The sequence below is a fragment of the Eleutherodactylus coqui genome, chromosome 2 (genome assembly GCF_035609145.1).
Source record: "Eleutherodactylus coqui strain aEleCoq1 chromosome 2, aEleCoq1.hap1, whole genome shotgun sequence".
NCBI lineage: Eukaryota > Metazoa > Chordata > Amphibia > Anura > Eleutherodactylidae > Eleutherodactylus > Eleutherodactylus coqui.
In genome coordinates this window covers 84,163,833-84,187,710 of record NC_089838.1, presented here as the reverse complement: position 1 = coordinate 84,187,710, position 23,878 = coordinate 84,163,833, and the positions used below count along the sequence as shown (strand labels likewise).

The following is a 23,878-nucleotide window of genomic DNA, read 5'->3' as shown; positions in this document are numbered from 1 at the left end:
ACGTGACCTATCCTTGGTGCATGCTTCCATAGACTCCTATGGGAGCTGGATAACATGTACCACACAGTTCCGATCGTGTGAACGGGCTAATTAAAATTGCTGGAAATCACCCGTTCACGCCGTCTTTAGTGCAGTATAGATGCAATCTTTTCACGAGTCTATACTGCGCTAAAACAGCGCTCGTCTGAACGAGGCCTTATGGTGACATCACATATGTATGGCTGATTGCTAATTAGTGTGCTGCACAGGTACTTGCATCTGGAAATTATCAGTGTAGCTTGGCAATTAATGGTAATCCACATGCAGTTATCATGGCGAAGCTGCACATGTAATAGCATCCCCAATCCGTGTGACTTAGTTGTATGTGAAGGTGTGGGAAGGGAGTTCAAACCATGACATAAATTATGCTGTGGCGCGAGAAACTGGATGAAGATGACAGCAACTACATAACAAGTCATGCTTTTTATTAATGTAGCTTTAAACAGATAGTGTGTTTCACAGAAACCAGAGATTCTGCCCCTCGGCCCCCCACAAAGGAGAGCCCTGCGCTACTACACCAGAATCTAGCTAAAAAAAAACAAAAACGAAAAACCCCAGGATTCCATTTTTTTTCCCCTCAACCTAGTAGCCTATGGGTGGCAGATGCCAATGTTAGAGCCTCCTTGTAACGTATACGGCAGCAGATGTGCCCGGGGTATATGCCAAAAAAGAAAGAGGGAAACAAAGAGACACCAGAGAACAAATAAGTCCAAGAGTCCACCATCCGTTTGTAATGTTCTTCCCTCAGAAGTCCATGGAACTGGTGGCCAGGTAGTCCTTCCTCCCAATGGTGCTGACTTGCTTGGTCTGCATGGCCTCCAACTTGGGACACTCTGTAATACGATGACCCAGGCCTCCACAAAACGCACAGCCTCGTTCCTCTAGGAATACAGAAAGCAATATTACTACCCAACCACAGTATACATTGGTCATACCGCCGTCCTGATTGTGAAGCCAGGACTGCCTACTATGGAGGCATGACTGCAGGAACTACCAGAAAAACCATTTAAAACCCAATAATGTGTATTTTGTTTTTCCTGTCCTCTCTGAGAAGGCAGAACTGGTTTACATCTTAAGGGCATTCATTAAGATGACTCAAGATGACTTAAGATATTCAATTCAGTGCAAGAAATAAGTCCTTGTCACTTGTGGAAATCCTTAAAGAATGAGTTACAAGTAGACACAGCTAACTCAGGGAGTGGTCTGTATTACTCACCTCCATTGTCCAGCATGTTCTCGTCGCTGCTGTTGAGTACTTGTAAGACAGGGGGCACTCGCTGCTTCGCCTCCATAAGTAAAGCCTTTAGGTCCATCAATACAGATTCATCTGTGGGGAAAGGGAGGTAAGTCATAGAAACGAGGCAGCATGGGCTTACCTTATCAGCCATACACCCTGTCCTACCGGCGTGACCACTTACCACATGCCTTGTTAATGAAAGTGGTTGCAATTCCGGTGTTACCAGATCGTCCTGTACGTCCTATCCTGTGAACTACAAATAAAGAAGGGTAGTTAGTGCCAACAAAGAACCCGTGTCAAAGGGATAGAAGACCTGTGTCAAAAGCCCATATGAACCTATCCATGGGACAAAGACAGGAAAACAAAAAGAAAAAGCAAAAAAAAAAAAAAAAAAGTGTCTGCCACCTGGCAACCCTGCTGATTAGCTGTTCACTGGATCAGTGTGCCTGCATACTGAGCTGGTTTCTACAGGAAGCAGAGAGCTCCGTTCTCGCTGCAGTGGCCAGGCTTGGTATTACAGGCAAAGTTGTCAATAAAGTAAATGGGTGTAATACCAAGGCTGGCCACTGCAACGAGGAAGGAGCTCTTTGCATCTTTCAGAAATCATCTCTTTGCATGAACACAATGGCCTGGCAAATAGGCGATCTGTGGGGATCCCAGTGTGGTGGACCTCCACCAATCTACTATTGACACGCTATCCTAACGTTAGGCTATCAGTAGCTTACAATTGTACAACCCTTTAAAGGGAATCTGTCATCAGGAGGAACAGCCCTGGACGTCTATGATGTGTGGCTAGCTGAAGAGACCGATTTAAAAGATGTAATTATTATCACTAAACTCACTTTCACTCCCACGCAGTAAACCAACACCACACTGCATGCTCCGCATTGTAATGTATCCCCAGGACTCAGGAAAAAAAAAATCTAAGAAATAGTACAGAGGACCCCTAGATGCTTTACACACAAAGATGATCGCTCAAAAGTTGGCTTTTGAGCGATCATTTTGCATAAACTACTACTTAGTACTAATACCTATTAGTACCGATCAGTAGCGTGTGAGCCTCTGGGAGCTGTAGTCAGAGAACAGACCACCTGCTGTTCTCTGAATACATTCCCTTTGTTCTGCCACAGGGCTGACAGCTGAGACAATGTAATCCAAAGGTAGTACAGAGGCACTACAGATAAATCCCAAGTGGGAGAGCAGAAGTCTCGCAAATAAATTGCCCGCTCTGTCAATGGATCTGCACAGAAGGATCCATGTAGCCACAGTCTACATATCAGAGTTGCAGAGCAGCAGCTGAGGTACTGTATTAAAGAATATCTCTAATACAGTACCTCAGCTGCTGCTCTGCAACTGATATATTAGCTGAGACAATGTAATCAGCGCTCCCCGGGCAGAACATAGCGTGTGGTCATTTTGACCAGCTGTTCTGCCAAACAATGAATTTTACGCCGAACTGAAATTCATCGATCGGCAGAAAAGTGAAAGATGGGCACATTTACACGCAAAGAGTATCGCTCAAAAGATGGCCTTTGAGCGAATATCATTGCGTGTAAAAGGGCCGTAACTGTCTAGGCTTCAGTTTTACTACACTGTGTAAGAAGTAAGCAGACCAATGTTAGTTTACATACATACGGATAACAAAGGCTGTAGTTTTAGAAACAAAGCCTAATATTTTATAGCTAGTATGCAGACAATGCTACTCCTTGGAGTGCTTGCATTCAACCCCAATCCCTATGATCAGCTATCAGCAGCTACTCCAAAACTCACCATAGTTCTCAATCTCTTCAGGCATATCATAGTTGATAACATGTTGGATAGCGGGAAAGTCTAAACCTTTGGAAGCAACATCCGTAGCAACCAGGACATCCTTTTTTCCTTCCCTGAAAGCCTCAATAGCTTTGGTTCGCTCCTCCTGGTCTACAAAACAATATAACAAACAGAGAACACCTCAAGATACGAGTAACCATGAGGCAGAAGGAAGGAATTGTAATACTTGTGGAAGCTCAGAAGATGTTTAATGGTGATCCATAATAGGCCATCAATGTAATGGAAGCAAGTCCTTGGTGAAGTTATGCAGGCTGACAGGAGTTCCTCTATTAAAAAATGTGCATACTGTAGAGCAGTAACCCAGAACGGATCTCATTTGCCAGTCATGAGAAAAATTAAGTATACCCTCTTTGAATTTGTTTTACATATTAGGTTATAATAAAACACACGTGGGGGAATATTTATCATTTATGACTTCTATGTGCAACATTGTGGGTACATACACGTGGGTGTTCTAGAATATATTCCTAAAAGTATCTTTATAATTGTAATGCTAGAGATAAGAAATCATTAGGCAATATTATAGTGGATTTAAGTATTCAGATTTAAATATGTATAAGATATTAGAGTGAAGGCCCGTTTACACACAAAGATAATGTTTCAAACAATTGAAAGGTTGACAGTTTTAGCGATAATCTTGCATAAAATGTTAATGGACACTAATGTCCCATTAAAACTTTATCACTTTCATTTGCGTGTAAAGGGGCCACCGGGAGCTGTTTGCAGAGCCCAGCATGAGGGCTGGGCTCTGCACACAGCTGCATTGCTCTCACACGGGCTGTCGGCAGAATATAGTCCCCGGCACCCACTGAGAACACAGCATGCAGTCTGTGTTATCTCTCTGATAAAGGCCAATGTGTGGCCGAAACGTTGCCTGAATTGGCTACATGGATCAATAAAGCTTTTTTTATGTTGAATAATTAGTTGCACACTTATAGGCTGCCGCATTTGCATACTTTGGATGACGTTGAGGTTGCAAGTTCACAACCTTTTGTGGCGTTTGCATTTGTTTGTACTAAAGAGGTTCCTCCCAACGGGGAGCTTTTTTTGCCAAGCAGCGAGTGCTGCGGGTTCCTATTTTTTGACAAGTGTGTTATCTCTCTCCGGCTGAACAATGGATTTTAAGCTCATGGCCACGTTTACACGCAACGATTATTGCTCATTTGCCATCATTTGAACGAATTTTGAGCGATAATTGTTGCATGTAAATGGGCCTTTAAGAAAACATGTTTTTGCTAAATAATTATTGGGGCATAACGAGATATAACAGCACAGAAGCTTATCTATACTACAGATCAACAGACTTATGCAACCTAAGCAAGTTGAAGTCATAGTGTGTTATTAAGCTTCTTAGGAGTGGGACACAAGAAGACCACTTTTGTTTACTTGTTTCTGATTGGAAAATAAGAACAACATCTCTAGATAGATAAGACATTCGGCACACCCTCACTAATGCTGTACTATTTGCCAGCCCATCTTTTAGCATGGACATGATCAGTGACCAAATGTCGTCTTTCAATGGATTTGTTTAGTGTTAGTTTCTCCAGGCCCTGTTTTTTTGTTTTTTGTTGTTTTTTTTTTAATGGTGACTTCAGACCTTTGAAATACAATTCCTTCCTATCACTACATCAAGATTTTATCCATAGGTATAGCGGGACAAAAGAGTCAATTTTTGAAAATATAGCCATCTCTGCTTCCATGGATGTGTAGGACAGAATAACAACCCAGGTCTGATGAGGATTCTGTTATAACCCAACTTCGCCTGTGTAGTATTTTACTGCGGAATGCTTTTTTTTAGAACTGTCCAGGCAGATCCACAGACTGGCGTTTCGTAGGATGGTCTTAATAGGATTACTGATGTAGGAAGATGCGTGTAAAAGTAATAAGAGGCGAACTTCTCTTAATATCTTGGGCTGCCCATGCGCCAAAAGAAGAAATCTACAGCTGAGGGCTGGCATAGAATTGCGGTATATTTACACCAGCCATGCCCCCAAGTTCCACCCCCTTTTAAAAAAGGCGCCAGACACAGCGTAGAGATTCAAAGAGTCATCATTTTTGGTGCAGTCTCTTGGGCCAAAGCGGCAATTTATGAATAGCAGAATTCTAATGCAAGGGAATTAAATTTCCACTCATGGTATGTGGATTTCTGGACTATACCAATGTACCCAGAAAATAAATACAACTGTATTGTATTAACGATGTCTACCTCACTAATGGCCAATTAGAACTTCATTCATTCCTAAAGTTCCTAATATGTGATTTGATAATCGCTATTTACACTATTATCAGGAGGATTCAGAAGAAAATCTACTTAGAGCAGTTGTCTGCCTTATTCCAGAAATAGCACCACACCGGTCCACAGGCTGTGTCTTGTATTGCAGCTCCGTTCCACTGACGTGAAAGGCGCTGCATGCAATAGCACACTGCCAGTGGACTGGTCTGGGGCAGATCCTGGGAGAAATCAATTATGGTTCTTCTAATCTGGTACAGCTCATTTAAATATAAGGTTGGCTAGACTATTTCACTTACCTTTCCCTCCATGTATGGCTACTGCCTCCACTCCCTTTAATAGAAGATATTCATGTATGGCATCAACATCAGCTTTCTTTTCAGCAAATATCAGCACCTGGTAAAGGATGGATAAATACAGATATATATTATATGGCTACATATACTAATATTGTCAGTGGTGACAACCTTCCTTATTAGTGATGCCCGTGGTCCAGGCAGCATGAAACTGATGACTGGACAGAATCCCTTTAACTACTTAACACAGGACGTACAGGGTTTGTATGGAGGGAAGCCGATCCCACTCTATATAATGCAAGTACCGGCTGCTCCTCACAGCTGATTGACAGCAGCACATACAGGGTTAACAGCCACAGTTTAAATCCCCCACTCGCTTTTGCGTGGTCCCAAACAGCCCCCACAATGAAATTGCGGGGCGGTGTTCAGTTTCCATGGCAGCCTGGGGCCAAGTTCAAGTCCCCAATGGGGTCTAAAGAAAAGAAAGAAAAAAAAACAAAACGCTAAAACTTAGTTTAAAAAAAGTTCTATTCGTTATTAAAACAAAAGGTAATAAAAACTAAAACCACCATTTTTCCATATTTATAATAAAAAATACAAAACATATTTGGCATCACTGTGTCCGTAAAAGTCCAATCTATAAAAGTAACGCATTTATTCCGCATGAACGTTGTCTGAGAAAAAAAATACATATACACAATGCCAGAATTGCACTTGTTTGTCACTTAATCCCTAAGAAAAACTTTTTTATACAATCGTACATACTCCAAAATGGTACCAATAACTACAGGACGTCACACGAAAAAAATGAGTCCTAACACAATTGTGTTGACTTGCTATGGTTGTCGGAAGATGGTGGCAGAAAGTTTTAGGTTTTTCCAAAGATATTTTATTTTTTAAAGTAGAACAGTAAAAGATACAAAACAAAAAATACTATATAAATATTTGGTAACATCGTAATTGAATAAAGTTATGTTATTTTTGTATGCCATAAAAACACCCTCCCGATCAATGAGGGCAAAAGGGCAGGATTTGTGTCTGTTAAACTTCAGTTAGAAATTCTGTAACATTTTTCAGTTCATTAAATAGCGCCATTGAAAAATACAACTCAGCCCGCAAAAACTCTCCCTCAGACAGCGACGTCAATAGATAAATAATAGTTTGGATTTTTTAAAAATGTGGAAAAGAAACTGAAAAAACCCCCAAAAAAACCTGTATTCTTAAAGTGAAGCCCCATATTCAGGCAGGACTCACAACTGAAAAGAAAACAAGGAGCAGAACAAAGCAATGATTATAGTATAGGCAACAGAATGACACGTCGGCTTATTCTTCCAAAAGCTGTAAGGGTTACTCACAGGAGGGGGTGTTTTCTGCAGACACTCCAGTAAATAAACCATCTTGGCCTCTTCCTTGACATATTCTACTTCCTGGAAGGAAGACAACAAGGTGATCACTGACAATGTCCAACACTCCTACTTGACTAAACAGAGAAGCAGCTACTTATGGGGTTATTCTTTCCTAGAAGTAACGTCTACAGCATCAGATATAAATAAATGAGGGGAGTTCTATCTCTGATTCATAAAGAATCCAACAGATAAAAAAACACTGCAAGTCTTCATATGGAAGCAGTGCAGTGTCATAGAGATGCAACAGGGCACATAGCTGTCACTGATGGTGACCAAAATGCTCACCAATGTGCCCATAATATTGTAAATGGCAACAATTTACAATCCTGTTGCCATTTGTGAGGGTGGTTTCACATCTGCATCTGTCTCTCGGTCTTAGTTTTCCTTTTAAAAAAAACCTGAAGCATACTGGACCCATAAAGAGCAATAAATTGTTTTGCTCTCCATTTGCGTTCAGCTTGACTCAGCACTAGTCGCTTTTAGTTTTTCTGAAAGGAAAAACACAGCTTGCAGCGTTCTTGTACCACACACTAGGCACGTCTGCTAGACCAATCTATAACGGTGAGCGCCGCCTCTGCCCAACTGTTAGAACACGAGTCTGTAGAACTTATATGAGTAAAGTAGTGGACCTTTAGTGTTCTTGAATACACACCCCTCACTTATATTGGCAAAACACTGTCAAGTTTTTAGAATGAACTGCTGGGAGTTTGGGAAATTTAAAGAGTGTTGTCCACGAAAATACTATTGATGACCCATCCTCAGGTCCCATTGATTTCAATGAGTCCCCAGACTGCAGTTACAAGCAGCAGCCACTCCACAGGGATCGGAGCAGCAGCTTCCTCTCCAACTCCAGTGTATACTGAAGCTGTCAGCAGGCACCTGATCAGTTTTTCCTACATAATGGTGGCAGACTGGGCCCGCCAACAGCTGAACACACAAAAATGAAAGGCTGATTTACATGCAACGATTATCACTCAAAATTCATCCAAACAACGGCTTTTGAGCGATAGCCGCTGCGTGTAAATGTGAGCTCATTGTGCACTCTTCGTCCATCGCTGAGTTCAGCTCAGCATGAAATCCGTCATCCCCGATAAGAGGGACGGCATGCGGTGTTCTCCACGGGCAGCGCCGATAGCATTGTAAAAGTGATGTATTTAGAGAACAGACCACCCACTGTTCTCTAAATACATGCACATAAAGCTAGTTAGTTACTAATGGTCTGATTAGCCCAAGTTCCCTGCACGAGTTGAGTGTTGGTCATGTGTATGCACAACCACTGCATTCATCTCAACAGGACTGCCCCAGATAGCAAAATACAGTGGATACATAGTTTTGGTGGGAGATAACCCTTTAAGTTGGAAGGTGCTGTGAATTAATCTTAACCCCTTAATGACGGCCCAAAAGTGTTTTTATGTCCTGCCATTGCAGGATGTGTATGGAGGAAGATAGCGCTGCTATCTCCCACCATTAAGCGCGGTCGTCAGCTGTTTATTACAGCTGACACCCGCAGGCAATAGCGGCGCAGTCGGCCGCGCAGCTATTATCCCTTTAAATGCCGCTTCTTACAGTGGCATTTAAATCCCCCGACCGATGTTCGGGTGTTGTGTATGCCCCCCCCCCCCCACACACACACACACACACACATAGCCTCTGAAAGAGGGGAGGGGGAGCTGAACTAATATGCATTCACAAGAAAGACTAGCTGATCAGTGCTGGGAATGCCACCAAACCAAAAACTTGGAGAGCCTGAAAACCAAAATTACAAGGCTTTCTAAATTATGCATAAGAAGGAAAATCCAATACAAAATTAACAATAAAAGCACTTAAGTGTATATTGGTTTTTTTCATGAACAAAGGTCTCCATAGCTTTTAAAGTATTCTGTTCTGGTGACGGATTTCCTATAAATAAGTCAAGCTGCAATCAATAATGAATTTATAGACTGTAAAAATGCAAGGGAAGCAACAAAATCTCTCACCTGTATTACATCTAAACTGGCTGCACCCGCTCGCCCAACATTAATAGTTATTGGCTTCACTAGAGCACTTTTAGCAAAGTTCTGGATCTTCTTGGGCATAGTGGCACTAAAAAGCAGTGTTTGTCGCTGACCCTATATTAAATTTAAAAAAAAGAAAAAAAGTCCTTATACAAATACGTTCCGTAAGTGAAATTGTTGAGTTACCAATGCGAGGGTACAAAGGAATGTACCTTAAAGTAAGAAAATATTGTCCTAATGTCTTCCTCAAAGCCCATGTCAATCATGCGATCAGCTTCATCTAGGGCCAGATACCGGCAGATGTCCAGGCTCACCATCTTTTTCTGAAGTAGGTCCATAAGTCTTCCTGGAGTTGCGACCATCATGTGCACACCCCTGCGGCAAAAACATGCAGATCTGTTAGATTTCATAAATGTAAACTAAGTGATCAAAACATAGTTGGCAATAACTTTTAAATGGGTTTTGTCTAAACTGCATACAGAAATCTGACATTCAGATAAAATGACATAAAGAGACTGGATGGATATTACCGGGTAAGAACAATTACACTAATGTAGGTGAAAGAAGATTGACAAGTGCAGACTTCTCACCCACAAGTCTAAGTAGACAGTCAGTTGGGTGAATAGGCTATTAAAGAGTTAAGTATTAGGTCACTATCAAGCAAAAACATGACAGGCAGAGATTTCACCCAACAGCTAATTACGTTCAGGCTTTTGCATATTTTAATGATGCGCTCAAGTATGAGCAGGTCAGCTAGCACTAGTTCATGCATGTCTACCGTTATGGTGGACTGCACTGCAACATACCGTATAGAAGACTAGTACCAGTATTTCTGGTGGCGCAATATACCACTTACTAATATAATATAGTGAAAGGGATTGGAGTTGGTCAAAATATTTCCATACGCTGCACTTGATTTATGGACTTCAGCTGGTGGCTGAGGTTATATCGTGGCTTGCTGCTGAGTCATGTAAGCTGCATTAGCTTCACGGCGGCGTTGATCCCTCTGTGGTGACATGTTTACATGACAGCGACGGTTTGTTTCAACACTGGATAACGGTTGACGATTAGATGAAGGCTGGACTGGTGTTGGCTGCATTAGCACTTGAGATAACATGATATCATGTTCAGGAGATGTGAAGATAGCGGTGAAGGACTATGCTTCAGTGTTGTTGGTCAATATGCACTGCCAGCTATGTATGTGGACATTTATGAGGCGTCATTTACTGGATGGAGTCTCCACACAGGTGTGCAGCGGTCTCACAACCAGCTACAAACTGCCAGACTGAGTACTCCTATATCCATAGCAACTGAGGCCACGGGGGTTTGTGGCAGGTGAATTCCACCTGTAATCCCTCATTCAGTGCACAGGGATGAAGGACCTGTGATATTACAGTCATGTGATCAGGGGCGGAGCTCAGATCCCCAGTGACTGATCACATGACGGCGACACCATCACATGTAGCTCACAGAGTCACACATCACTCAGACAGGTGGTAGTTAGTATTTTAATCAGCGTTCTGCCGGCTATTACCAACCACATATCTAAACAAAGCAGAGCTTGGCCTAATCCTTACACTAAGGGCTCATTCATACGGGTGTATTTGCACAGCGTATTATGCAGCGAATAGAACTCACTGATTTCAATATATTTATTCACATGTGCGTATTTTTCACAAGATGTTAAATGTAGACACTTCAACAGCAATCTGACATAAGCAATATTAACCCTTTCCAATCCACTGTCTGACCTTTTCCAACATTCTGATTGAAGCCTGTACAGCTCCGATGTCGGAAGACGTCCGGCACGATATTCTTACTGTATATTACTGCCCGCTCTGTTGTCGGGGGCCTCTCCGGCATGTCACATTCTGCAATACTGGCTCTAGCCAGCAGATGGTGCCATTGTAAAAAGGCAGAAAGAGAAAGCCCCCTAGGAAACCCTGAATCCAAAATTAGATTGCAAAGGGTTAAAACCCTAATAGTTGAAAAGAACTTTACAGTACACCCCAAGCACAGTTCAGGCAGTGGGAGCTACTATAGTCTAGTGGCACTATGCTCCGGATAGATTGCAACTAGAGCTGTAATTTTGGTCTTCTTTTAAAATCAAGTATCTTGGCTTTAAAATGTGATAGAGATTGCTACTATAGCTGCACTCAGCCAGAGCGGTAGTAGGTTAAAGTAGAAGTTGCATATACTGAACTCGCAGCTCTCATTTCAGCCTGTGAAAAGACAAGAGGCGGTAGCAGGAGGCATGCTGGCATTATGCAGGGAAAGGACGAGGATCTGTGAGTCTCCTTTAGTCCTGTAGGACTCTGGATGATTCTTAAAGGATGTAACGTGGACTTTTGTTCATGTCATTACCCCCTTACTTAGGAAGTGTATTTTTTCCAGAAAAGAAAGCTCTTGCTCATCTAATCACTCCCTTGTGCCCATTCAATCTGTTTATTGACTCTTAACACGAGTTATGTGACTACCCATTTGCTTGAGACAAAAATTAATCTAGAATTAAAAAAGTGAAATTTTCAGGTTGGTTTTTCTAACTTTAAATGTGACTGCTAGGGGTTGAGAGGGTTATCTGTTCACAATATTTTATGGGGAAAAAAAATTTAAAATTATAGTATAATCCCAGAATGCCACCATAAATACTGATGTACTGATACGAAATACACTGGCAGGTATAAGTACCACATCCCTCAGCAGACAGACAGATTGCTATATGGAGGAGCATTGCACAGGTGCATAATACTGATGAACAACCACTCACACACCTACCACATATTGAGAGGAGTGTCTGCTTAGTATTATAGTCGCACATAGATAAAGTTCAGGCATACAAAGGGGGCAAAGCCAGACAATATGTGTAGTGCATCATGCAGCTTTACAATCTATTATTGGTACCACATAGGATGCAGCCCAGCAGATTGCCCTGCACCTCAAAAGTGAAGCACACTGGCACCGATACCTTGGGTCCCCCCAGAGGACCCTTGATGTTGGCTTGCAAGCTTATGTATTTTGGCCGAAATATTAAATAATACCTTTTATTTTTTATTACTTTGCAGAAAGCAGTCTGACTTTAAATACTGGGGAAGCCCAGGGTGGCAGTACCAGTGTGGTTCACTTTTGAGATGCAGGGCAGGATTGTATGCGGCATCATTAATAGGTTGCAAACCTGCATGCTGCACTATAGATATCATTAGGCCTGACATTATTTGTATGTCTTATCTATGTGAAGTATAATACTAAGCAGCCCTCCTCAATATGTGATAGGTGTGCAGGTTGGTGGTCGTCAGTATTTTGCACCTGTGCGATGCTCCGCCGTATAGCAATTTAGCTGTGTGCATGCTGAGTGATGTGGGGGTCTAAACCACTGAGACTTATGTCAAGACAGTTGGCCAGTTGGAGTGTAATTTGCATTGGGCAGTCTCACTACTGAAGTGGATTAGAGTTTTAGAGACTGCCAATATTTTCAGTAATCCCCAGTCAGCTGAACAAGGACAGCCCATTCATATGTGGCTTGCTTGCCCATTGTACATTGGGCTAAATGTGGTTGATTCTTCAGAATACCAGGGGGTCGCAGTGATCAGACCCCATCACACAATGCTTTAAGGCCTAAAGAGAACCTGTGCATAATACTCTATAGGTAAGGAAGGCGAGCAGGACTTACTGTTTGATAGTTTCCATCTGCTCCTTGACAGACATGCCACCAATGCATAGTGCTGTACGTAAGGTTGGGAAGTTATCTTCTTGAAGCAAGCGGCAATAATACTCAATGATGCTGTGTGTCTGACGGGCCAGCTCTCTCTGCAAGAAGAAAATGGTCAGCGCTTAGTAAACAAATGATCAGTAAGATTAACGGTCCGTTTATGCCAAGCAATGTCAGAGTTCTCTCGGGCAGACTGTTTATACATCGTTGGCTCGTTCAAACGAGAAATCATTCAGTCGTTCACCTTAACTGTATCAGTGAACAAGCCAATGATATGTATCCTGCTTAAAATGAGCAACAACGAAAGGTGAAGGATTTATCGTTTGTTGTTCAGACGCTGGCTGCGTTTACACTCAGCGATTAGCTTTCACTTTTGCTCGTTTAAACTATTTTTATGAACGATAATTGTTCCGTGTAAAAGGGCCTGTACTTTACACGCTTTTTGTAGTAGTTTTCTGGGGCCTGGAAAGAAATGCCATGAAATTCAAATATTTTTTATAAGCCATTCGTCCAGTCACAAATGTTTGACATTTTTTTTTTGTGGACTTTTCTTTTCAGGCTTTTTTCCAACAGAGAAATCTATGAAAAATGGCCACACCCAGACATCTCACTTAAACATCCCCCCCCTTCCCTTCCACACCAAAACCCATCAATCACTGTCAATGCCTCCTCCACATTCTCCCCAGCCACACACATCTGCTGTCTTGGGGTAACTTGTATTTACAGGGTAAAGGACTTGGCGGAAACACAAGCCCTCAACCTCAAATCAAGACTACTACAGCATGCCCGCAACTCCTGCCTAGGCTACTGTAACACCCCTCTCTATACCCCCCAATTCATTGCTTTTGCACCCCAATTCGAGCATTCGACTCCCCCCCCCCCTCCCGTTACTCACCTGCCTTTCATCATTTCCAATCACTACACCGACTACCTGTTGTCCACAGAATCCAATTTAGAACACTACCAATGACCTAAAAGGCCATGCACAACCTGTCCACTCTATAAACATCTCTGACCTAATATCCCAATACCTCCCCACACAATCTCCAATCCTCACAAGGTAATATTACACCCCATCTAACTTGCAATTCCATCCCCAGCGCCAGAGGATCACATTAAGATTTTTAAAGGGGTTGTCCCGCGGCAGCAAGTGGGTCTATACACTTCTGTATGGCCATAATAATGCACTTTGTAATGTACATTGTGCATTAATTATGAGCCATACAGAAGTTATAAAAAGTTTTTTACTTACCTGCTCCGTTGCTGGCGTCCTCGTTCCCATGGAGCCGACTAATTTTCGCCCTCCGATGGCCAAATTAGCCGCGCTTGCGCAGTCCGGGTCTTCTGCAGTCTTCTATGGGGCCGCTCGTGTAGAATGCCGGCTCCGTGTAGCTCCGCCCCGTCACGTGCCGATTCCAGCCAATCAGGAGGCTGGAATCGGCAATGGACCGCACAGAAGCCCTGCGGTCCACGGAGACAGAGGATCCCGGCGGCCATCTTCAGCAGGTAAGTATGAAGACGCCGGACCGCCGGGATTCAGGTAAGCGCTGTGCGGGTTGTTTTTTTAACCCCTGCATCGGGGTTGTCTCGCGCCGAACGGGGGGGTGGGGGTGGGGGGTGGGGGGTTAAAAAAAAAAAAAAACCCGTTTCGGCGCGGGACAACCCCTTTAAGCCATCATGCGGAAAAAAAAAATAACACAATTTTTAACTCAATAGCAGCCACTTAGCAGGACAGATATGAAAAGGAGGGCACATAGTGAGCGCTGATGGTACCTACTGATGGGCAAATAATGAGTCCATACGGTCCTTCCCGCTTTGTAAAAGGCAATCTTTTTTCTTGCTCCAAGCAAAACATGATAACCGGTAGTGTAAAAACCAACGTTTTCCCAGAGCCGGTGAAAGCAATGCCGATCATATCCCTCCCAGACAGGCTGCAAAAAGTATAAAACACAAAACTAATAAGGACATATCATATTCTCCTATTGTAACAGCCCTACAGCTGTCAATGCATTGGGAAAAACAAGACAGCAATGCTTACATTGTCGGGATGCCTTGGATCTGGATAGGGGTGGGATGCTGAATTCCTTTCTTCTTCAGTCCACGTAGAATAGCTGGGATTACAAATCACAAACATTAAATAGTACCCTCCCCAAAACGCATCATTTACTCAATTCCTGGTTTTAGTACTAGAGGACATTCTCAGCTGAAACATTACTCTTACTGTGCTTTTAGGACTTGTACAGGCTGCATAATCTTACAGAAATATGAAGGAAGACATTTGCATCATAGGGTGTATTCAAACACAGCGGAATTAGTACAGATTCTCTGCAGCCGTAAATTTGCACCAAAATCCCCCCCATTCATGGGGACTCAGATTCAGTTGCAGATCCGCTGCACATAATGGCGCTCTTCTCACCTCCAAATACGGAGCGCTCATTGCCAGTAGCAGCTGCCTGGTGTCTGTGTGCGCTGCGCTCTTGGTGCCGGCAGCGAGTACTCAGTATTTGGAGGTGAGAGAAGTACAATTATCTGCAGGCGGAAATCTTATGCGGATTTGCAACTGAATCAGTCAAAATCCAAACAATTTGACATGGTTTGTAATGCGAGCGTACCCCTAAAGAGGCTTTTATTCACACTGCATTTGCCGTAGACTACACAACTGTATATGCCTCCACTGAGTGATTGCAAGTAAATATATAGACCATGCAGGACAAAAATCATATGCCACATTTTTTTTATGAGCGATCCACTTTATCGTAAAGCATAGTTGAGTGTAGTTTTCAATATAGGTTAAAGACAAATAGATTTTCTGGCAAACATGACACTTTTGGTATACATTAAGCAATGTAGTTCAAGTGCGGAAGGCTGCAATTGGCTGCAGCAGCTTGTGATGTCCTGTACACAGGCTGCTGCAGCCTTTACATACAATGTTGTAAGAGACCCAAGGATGCGGTGCTGGAGCTACGAGGGGCGAGTGGGATCTTTTATTATTAGGTATAGGGAATAGGAATTTATTTAAAAAAAAAAAAATTTAACTCTGAAAGCACCTTTAAGGGAACCGGCCATCACCTTTAAACCCCATAAACTAGGTTATGGGCTGCAAAGGTGTTGAAATGGAGAGTCTGGTTGAGCTGAATTTCATACTCACCGTTCCTGCGCTGTCATTACAAAGTTGGGGCGCAAACAGACAGACTAGGTGCGTGCACCCGTAATCATTTGCATGGAAGAGTGCATGAACATAGCCATTACAAAAGTCACTCCAGGCGCATGCACCAACTTTGCGAGGACACAGCGCAGGAACGAGGCACCCAGTGAGTATAAAACACCTCTTTCAGTGGTGCAACAATCCGTATACTCACTGACAAATTACATGCAATCTGTATTTTTGGATTTAGATCAGAATTCGAACATGCGCCACTTTCCAGAATTATAACGCATAGTGGATTAAACCGATATTACACAGATATCACACAAGTACTGTAAATACATGTTATTTACCTGCTGGGAATTTCATCTCCTTGAAACTCTTTATAGGAGGAGGAATGCCGTCCCCTTCAACCAAAATGTGGTATTTTTGCCGGACACGTTCATGGCGAGCTTGTGACATCCCAAGAATATGTCGCGGGGCCCTCCAGCTAGAAGAAGGAATGTGGTGAACAACTAATAACTAGACAGACAGTGAAATACAGCCAGCAGAATAAAAGGACTTGTTCATGATTTTACGGGTTTTTTTTCTGAATTTATATAAATAAAGATTGTATAAAGAAAAGTTCTGCATAGTTTTCCATTATTAAAAATGGCCCAAAACAGATGTGCCCAAAACTCGTACAACGTATAAGGCTGTATGTAAACTTGGTGCCAATACCAGTTTTAGGAGGATGCTCAAAGTGAACTAAAATTGACAGTTATGGGCACTCCGGCAAAAACACGGTTTTCCATCTCTGTTCCCTTTACTCGATTACCAGTCACACTCTGGAAGTCTCCTTTGTAGATTGCATTTACTCCTATACAGTCTGATGCATATCAGGCACCATAATATTATTTTAAAATTGTGCAATATGCACAAAAATCGGTCGTGCTGCAATAGTACATCGCATGAAAATATATGCTCATGTGAAAAAGCCCATTGAAATCAATGGGTTCTGTTCACTGCGTATTGCACATGTAATACACTGCGCAAATACGCTCATGTGAATAAGCCCTTACTATACAGTCTTATCGCTAATGCCCACGGCCGGATTTCTGCCGCGATTTACGCGGTGGAAATCAACGGCATTGCCCGACAGCTATTAGGCTCTGTTAAACCTAATAGCTCAATGCTCACGCTGCAGAATTCCACCGTGGAATTCTGCAGCATGAAATAAACCGCGGCATATTCTAAATGCCGCAAGAATACGGGCAGCTGGCTTCCATAGTAGTCAATGGAAGCTGGCTATCATGCTATACTTCCGCTGTAGCACAGTGAAGTATAGCGTGAATACCCTTCCCCGCGTCATATGACACTGCCGGCGCGTCATGCGGGACACGCACAGCGAATCCGGGGTATGCGGTCTTTAGGGGGGGTGGCGTGACGGACTCTGTTGCGGTATTCCGCTGGCGGAGTCTGTCACGGCCATGGGAATGAGGCTTTACAATTACAATCGGCCCTTTGAAGGTAGCCATAAGACTGATGTGGCCCTCGGCGAAAATGAGTTTTGACACCCCTGGTTTAGGAAAAACAATGACAAAGCTGCAATAAAGCTGCACCAATAAGGCTTTGTTAAACGTAACCCAAATCTCAAACGAAAAGCAAAAATTTTAAAGACTAAGGAAACATGGGCTTACCTGGTCTTTATGGGGTCATCATAAGTGATACCTTTGGCCATTTCTTTCACAGACATCAGAGCTTCATGGAGAGAAAGAAAACATGATCAATGAAAATAACAGGATTTTTTTTGTTACCGTAAAATCTTTTTCTGAAAATGTTCATTGGGGACCACAGCGAAGACCTTGGAAAGTTCAAAAGCAGTTCCTAGTGTTGGGCCTAAAATACTGGTGAAGCAGTCCAGGTACTGCTGCCTGCAGAATCCTGTGTCCAAGAGCAGCGTCAGAACATGGAAAAGTATGCACCCTGTAAAAGTTCATGAACGTATGAAGCGAAGACCAGGTCGCTGCCTTGCAATCCTGGAGAGCAGAAGTGTTATAGGACACTGCCCAGAATGCAACCACCACATGCATGGAGTGAGACATGACCTAAAGGACTAGAGTCCTACCCTTGGCATAGTAGGTCTCCGTAATCGCCAGCCTGATCCAGTGGGCAACGGTGCACTTGAAGGCCACCAGACTTTGACAAGGGCTGACAGAGATCATGAACAAAGAATCCGAATGGCGGAAGGATTCCATGAGAGAGATCCGCAGACTGCGTTCTGTAGGGTGTGAAGGTTACGGACAGAAGGAGGGCAGAACAATGTCCTCATTGAGGTGGAAACCACCTTGGAAAGAAAAGATGGAACAAGGCAGAGGACCGCCTTGTCCTGATGAAGCACCAAAAAGGGCTATCTGAATAAGAACACGTCGAGTTCAGAAACGCGGCAGATTGAAGTGATGGAAGGTGACCTTCCAAAATAGCGGATGGAGCGAAACGTCATGGATTGGCTTGAAGGTAGACAGTTGTAATGAATCTAGGACCAAATTTAAGTCCCAAGGTGCTAACGGGAGATGGTAAGGAGGGGCAGCGTGTATCACTCCCTGATGGAATGTATGCCTGCACCACAGGTTTGGAAGCCAGGGAGAATTGAAAAAGGACTAATAGCATGGAAACTTGACCCTTTAAGGAGCTGATCCTCAACTCCATTTCCGTGCTTGAATGGAGGAAAGAAAGGATTCTGGGAACATAAAAATGCATGGATAGGAGATTATGTTGTTTGCAGTATCTGAAGAAGGACTTTCACGCCCTATGGTCTGTGCGAGGGGATGGTGGTCTTCTGGCCCTGAGCATAGTCAAGAAAACAGTACCAAGTGGGAGGAGAAATACCACAAGGTCTTCATGGTGTCCCCCAATGACACAGCCAAGAAATAAGCAAATTAATCTGAATGCGATGGATTTCTGACTATCATCAAGCAGATATAAGCTATAGTAGTCAATTCATGGAATAGACATGGAAACGTTCATCGTCATCTCCCCAGCTCCAAGTGTTCATTTTTTACTTGTACATTAAGAGTACCATATTGTTGTGGTCTTTATGGTTTCGTGGTAATGTGCTCACCTCTTCCCTCGGTCACACTCTCCAAGATCTTCTCCTCTTCTTTCAGCTGCTTCTCCTTTGCAGATTCTTTTCTAGCTGTTAAATAAATACATTTATAAATATAGTTTCCAGCTCCTGCCAACATCAGTCTTACACCAGATCTGAAACTGACCGGCATTAATATGGCACCGCAGTTTGTTCACTCGCCCAATTCTACATTGGGCATATATAGATACTAGTTCACGCTAGGTGGTACAGTGGCCAAGAAAACCGTATTAGTTAGCAAGCACATGAAATCCCTGTGCATGGTATGGTTGTCTTGGTAACTGTACCACCAGACATGCCCAATGTAAGATTGGGCAGGTTAGCAAAGTTGAAGAGACACTTTAATGTGGTTCTGTCACCTGAAAACGCAGTCCTATGTAAAGGCAGATAAACAGCAGTCAATCAGGCACGGTAGGGAAGGAGGAGTGATCCCCTCATGAATACAGTGGACTTATAAACTAGGATTCTGCTGTATTTTTTTTCTCTTTAAAGCGCTGCAATTAGCTAAAAACAGCAAAATACATTTTGTGCCATTTCTGACCCTGTAATATACTGCACTAACATGGGGAATCATATTCGGCGGGGAGCGGGGGGGCACATAACAGATCAGATTGAGGGTGCATCCAGGCAGCGTTTTTGGACTCTGCTTAGGGTGTACGTCAGGAAAGCTCCTGATGTACATGCTAAGCGTGTCCATAGCTTTTCACTGCCAGACAGAGACTAAACGCATATCCTCTTGGTCTCTGTCTGGCAGGTATATGCAAGTATAATGCGAAAAAAAAAAAAAGATGGAGTACAGTAGTAGTTTATGCTGTTCTATCCCTCAAAGTAAAGTTAAAAAATAAATGAATAAATAATCGGATCAGTTTAACGAAGGCCATAATTGCCTATGGGGGACGGATGTCATTATGTGGCATCCGTCACAGTCCACCATTAAACAGACAGCTCCAGTGAAGTCATTACTCATATATAGACAGTTAGTCTTCAGAGGAACTCCCTGTGGCAGACAGCAGAGTAGTGCTATGGTTTTGTGCATGGCCACCTTGTCTGCACGCTCCTCGGTGCCCCCGATAGAGTCACTGAGGACCGTGCTATGGGTGCGTGCACACTGATGAAGAAAGGGGCACAGACTGGTCATGTGACCGCTCTGCACTGACTGCCAGGGAAAGGTTTTCTTCTTAATTTTTCTTTCGGGCAGGACTGGTGCCCGCATTGTCCGGGGTGCCTGATGCTGGTATATGGGACAGCTAGGAGGGGGCTGTGTAGGTAACGTAGCCCCATGCATGCCTATGCAGTGAGCTACATTGCAGTCTTCTATCAGAGGTATATGTCTGGAGCCCTCCTACTGTATACCTCTGATGGGAGGCTCAAAACCCTGTGTGAACACTCCCTTAGATAACAGATAAAGACTACTGAAAATGGAGGCAATGGTCTGAATACCACATACCTTCCGCTTTCTCCTTTAGGTGCTGATGCTGATCCAAAAGACTGACGTTAGATCGGGGGCCCAATGGAATGTCGTCTTCATCTCCACGCTGCTCACTGCCGCTGTCCTTCTGCTCCTCTTCTATGACTCCTTTCTTACGCATCTGCAGACGCTTTTGAAGCTATGAATACAAAGAGGAAGAGGTTTTTAAAGGTACATTCACACACAGCGGATATTCCATAGCAGAAAATTTGGCTTCATATAGTGTGGATTTTGTGGCGGATCAATTGAAGGAATGAAGCCGCTGTAGATCCGCATCAAAATTCAGGCCATATGGTGCAACTTTTGTTGCAGATTCACAGCAGATTTCACAAGTTCAACATAAATTCAATTGAAGAAGTTGATCCGCAGGAAGTAGTGACATGCTACTATCTCATGCGCATCGGAGTGAAAATGCATGGGAAATTCCACACATTGACAGGGCTAAAGTCGCATGAAAATGGGAACAACCACGGCAGAACAGCGTAAGATTTCTGCCCGTTTTACAGTTGGATTCCGCAGCAAAATGCGCTATGCGAACATAGCCTTAGCTTGGTTTTATATATAGCACTTTTATGAAAAGCAACGTACCCCCATCCCCCACCAAAAGGTCCTTCTCTTTAGAGGTCAGTGGCAAAATTTTCTATTTGCAGTGTTCTACTGCATTAAGGACGGCTATGGGTATGTTCACACAGAGAAAGTCACGTAGGAAGAATCCAATATGGACGTCAATGGAAATCCATGTCAGAAATCTAAGGAAGTAACTGTGGATTTGTATCACAGCTGCTGCAGAGTCATACGTGGATCATTGGTAATCGGTGGGGCCAAGGCAGAGAACTCGATGGAGAGTCTGCATCAAGAAGGACATATCAGACCTTGAGCGGGTACAAAGGTGGGCAACTAGAGTAATAAACGGAATGGGCGGACTACAATACCCAGCGATGCTATCAAAATTGGGGTTATTTAGTTTAGATAAAAGACTGCTGAGGGGCGACCTAATAACTATGTATAAATATATCAGGGGACGATACAGAGATCTCTCCCACCATCTATTCACACCCAGGACTGTGACTGTAACAAGGGGGTGCCCTCTACATCTAGAGGACAGAAGGTTTCTACACAAACGTAGAAGGGGGTTCTTTACTGTAAGAGCAGTGAAACTATGGAACTGTCTGCCTGAGGACGTGGGGATGGCAAAAATCGATAAAAGAGTACAAGAGGGGCCTGGACATCTTTCTTGAGTGATACAATATTATGTTATAGTCACTAATTACTGCAGAAGTGTCGGCGATCCGGGGATTATTCCGATCGCCAGATTGTAGTCAGGAAGGTAGTTTTTTTTACCTTAAATGGGGAAAATTGGCTTCTACCTCATTGGGATTTATTTGCCTTCCTCTGGATGAACATTGGGGGGTAATAGGCTGCCCTGGATGGACCTGTGTCTGTTTTCGGCCTTACATACTATGTTACTTGTCACTTTAGAATTTGAACGGCAATCCAATCAGGATTGTTCCGTGTGCAAACGCTGCAGATTGCAAGTCAGATCCCAGCGTGTGGGGGACGTGTCACACGTCATACAAGTGCGGCAGGTCGTCAGCGCTGCAGTACAAGCCAGAGGGACTAATAGCCACAAGCCAGATGCCGGTGTGTGGGGTACATGTCACACGTCATACAAGTGCGGCAGTTAGTCAGCGCTGCAGTACCGGCCAGAGGGACTAATAGCCACAGGCCAGATCCCAATGTGAGGGGGATAGGTCACACGTCATACAAGAGCAGCAGGTCCTTAGCGCTGCAGTACCAGCCAGAGGGACTAAGAGCCACAAGTCAGATCCCAGCGTGTAGGGGACATGTCACTCGTTATACAAGTGCGGCAGGTCGTCAGCGCTGCAGTACCAGCCGGAGGGACTAATAGCCACAAGTCAGATCCCAGCGTGTAGGGGACATGTCACTCGTTATACAAGTGCGGCAGGTCGTCAGCGCTGCAGTACAGGCCAGAGGGATTAATAGTCACAAGTCAGATCCCGGTGTGTGGGGGACATGTCACACATCATACAAATATGGCAGGTCCTCAGCACTGCAGTACAGGCCAGAGGGACTAATAGCCACAAGTCAGATCCCAGCGTGTGGGGGACATGTCACGCGTCATACAAGTGCGGCAGGTAGTCAGCGCTGCAGTACCAGCCAGAGGGACTAATAGCCACAAGTCAGATCCCAATGCGAGGGGGATATGTCACACGTCATACAAGTGCGGCAGGTCCTTAGCGCTGCAGTACCAGCCAGAGGGACTAATAGCCACAAGTCAGATCCCAATGCGAGGGGGATATGTCACACGTCATACAAGTGCGGCAGGTCCTCAGCACTGCAGTACAGGCCAGAGGGACTAATAGCCACAAGTCAGATTCCAGCGTGTGGGGGACATGTCACGCGTCATACAAGTGCGGCAGGTCGTCAGCGCTGCAGTACCAGCCAGAGGGACTAATAGCCACAAGTCAGATTCCAGCGTACGGGGTATATGTCACGCGTCATACAAGTGCGGCAGGTCCTCAGCACTGCAGTACCAGCCAGAGGGACTAATAGCCACAAGTCAGATCCCAACGTCTGGGGGACATGTCATACAAGCACGGCACATCCTCACCGCTACAGTACTAGCCGGAGGGACTAATAGCTACCAGTCTCTGGAGCATCTACTGGCGTGATACAATGTAGTTGGGATTATACATCCACCGCCTGTTGTATACTGCGGTCTTTTATCAGCTGACGTCCCACCCTCAGTATGATCACCAGTTACTGATCGCCTGGTCCGTGCGGATCTGATGTCCGGCGCCAAAAACTGTGTATAGAGGGGGCATTATTGTGCCAATTCTGCCCAGATCCCACCACATTACAGCGCCAGCTGACAGCAAGAAGAAATACAGTGCAGTTACCAGCTGCTGGCGCCGCTGCTTGAGCGGTACGTACGGCACGTAGTCGTCATCCTCGGACGTCGCCGGGTCCTCCTCCGGCTCCTGGGATCTCTGGAAAAACACAAGGAGTACAACAAGATGTCACCTCTACAACCCGCTGCTTTATCCTCTGTTTACTAGGTACGAAGCCGACCCGGCAATAAGCAGCTGCTCTCTACGTATACCGCTGATCACTGACCTTCCTGTCACCGCTTCTCTCCATGACAACAAACTGCTCACAGACCACCAGACGTTACAGGGCAGCGGCTAGAATGTACGGTGTCCTAGGAGGCGCGGGCGTCACGTGATTTCCGGTCATGTGACTAGTTTCCCCTTTTTAGTCCTGGGAGCACGTATTGTAGTTCAGCCCCAGTTGTGTAGCAGTGAGCAATCCCAGCAACCTCATTGGTTGTTGGGGACACTCCCTCCTTTTGAGATGTGAACGAGGATACACTGCGTGCCCG

General features: G+C 44.2%; 1 protein-coding gene across 1 annotated transcript; it reads right to left on the bottom strand.

Moving 5' to 3' along the window:
* Positions 1-443: 443 nt before the first annotated feature.
* Positions 444-23,750, bottom strand: DDX41 (DEAD-box helicase 41). The gene is made up of 17 exons (XM_066591157.1): positions 23,614-23,750; positions 23,397-23,486; positions 20,455-20,614; positions 18,984-19,058; positions 17,563-17,623; positions 16,237-16,373; positions 14,777-14,849; positions 14,516-14,669; positions 12,700-12,836; positions 9,245-9,407; positions 9,015-9,146; positions 6,988-7,059; positions 5,636-5,732; positions 3,047-3,196; positions 1,458-1,529; positions 1,256-1,366; positions 444-920 (listed from the first exon to the last, which is right to left on the bottom strand). Exons 1-17 carry the CDS (start codon positions 23,635-23,637, stop codon positions 784-786), a joined length of 1,845 nt encoding a protein of 614 aa, XP_066447254.1. The 5' UTR covers positions 23,638-23,750; the 3' UTR covers positions 444-783.
* Between the last annotated feature and the right edge of the window lie 128 nt (positions 23,751-23,878).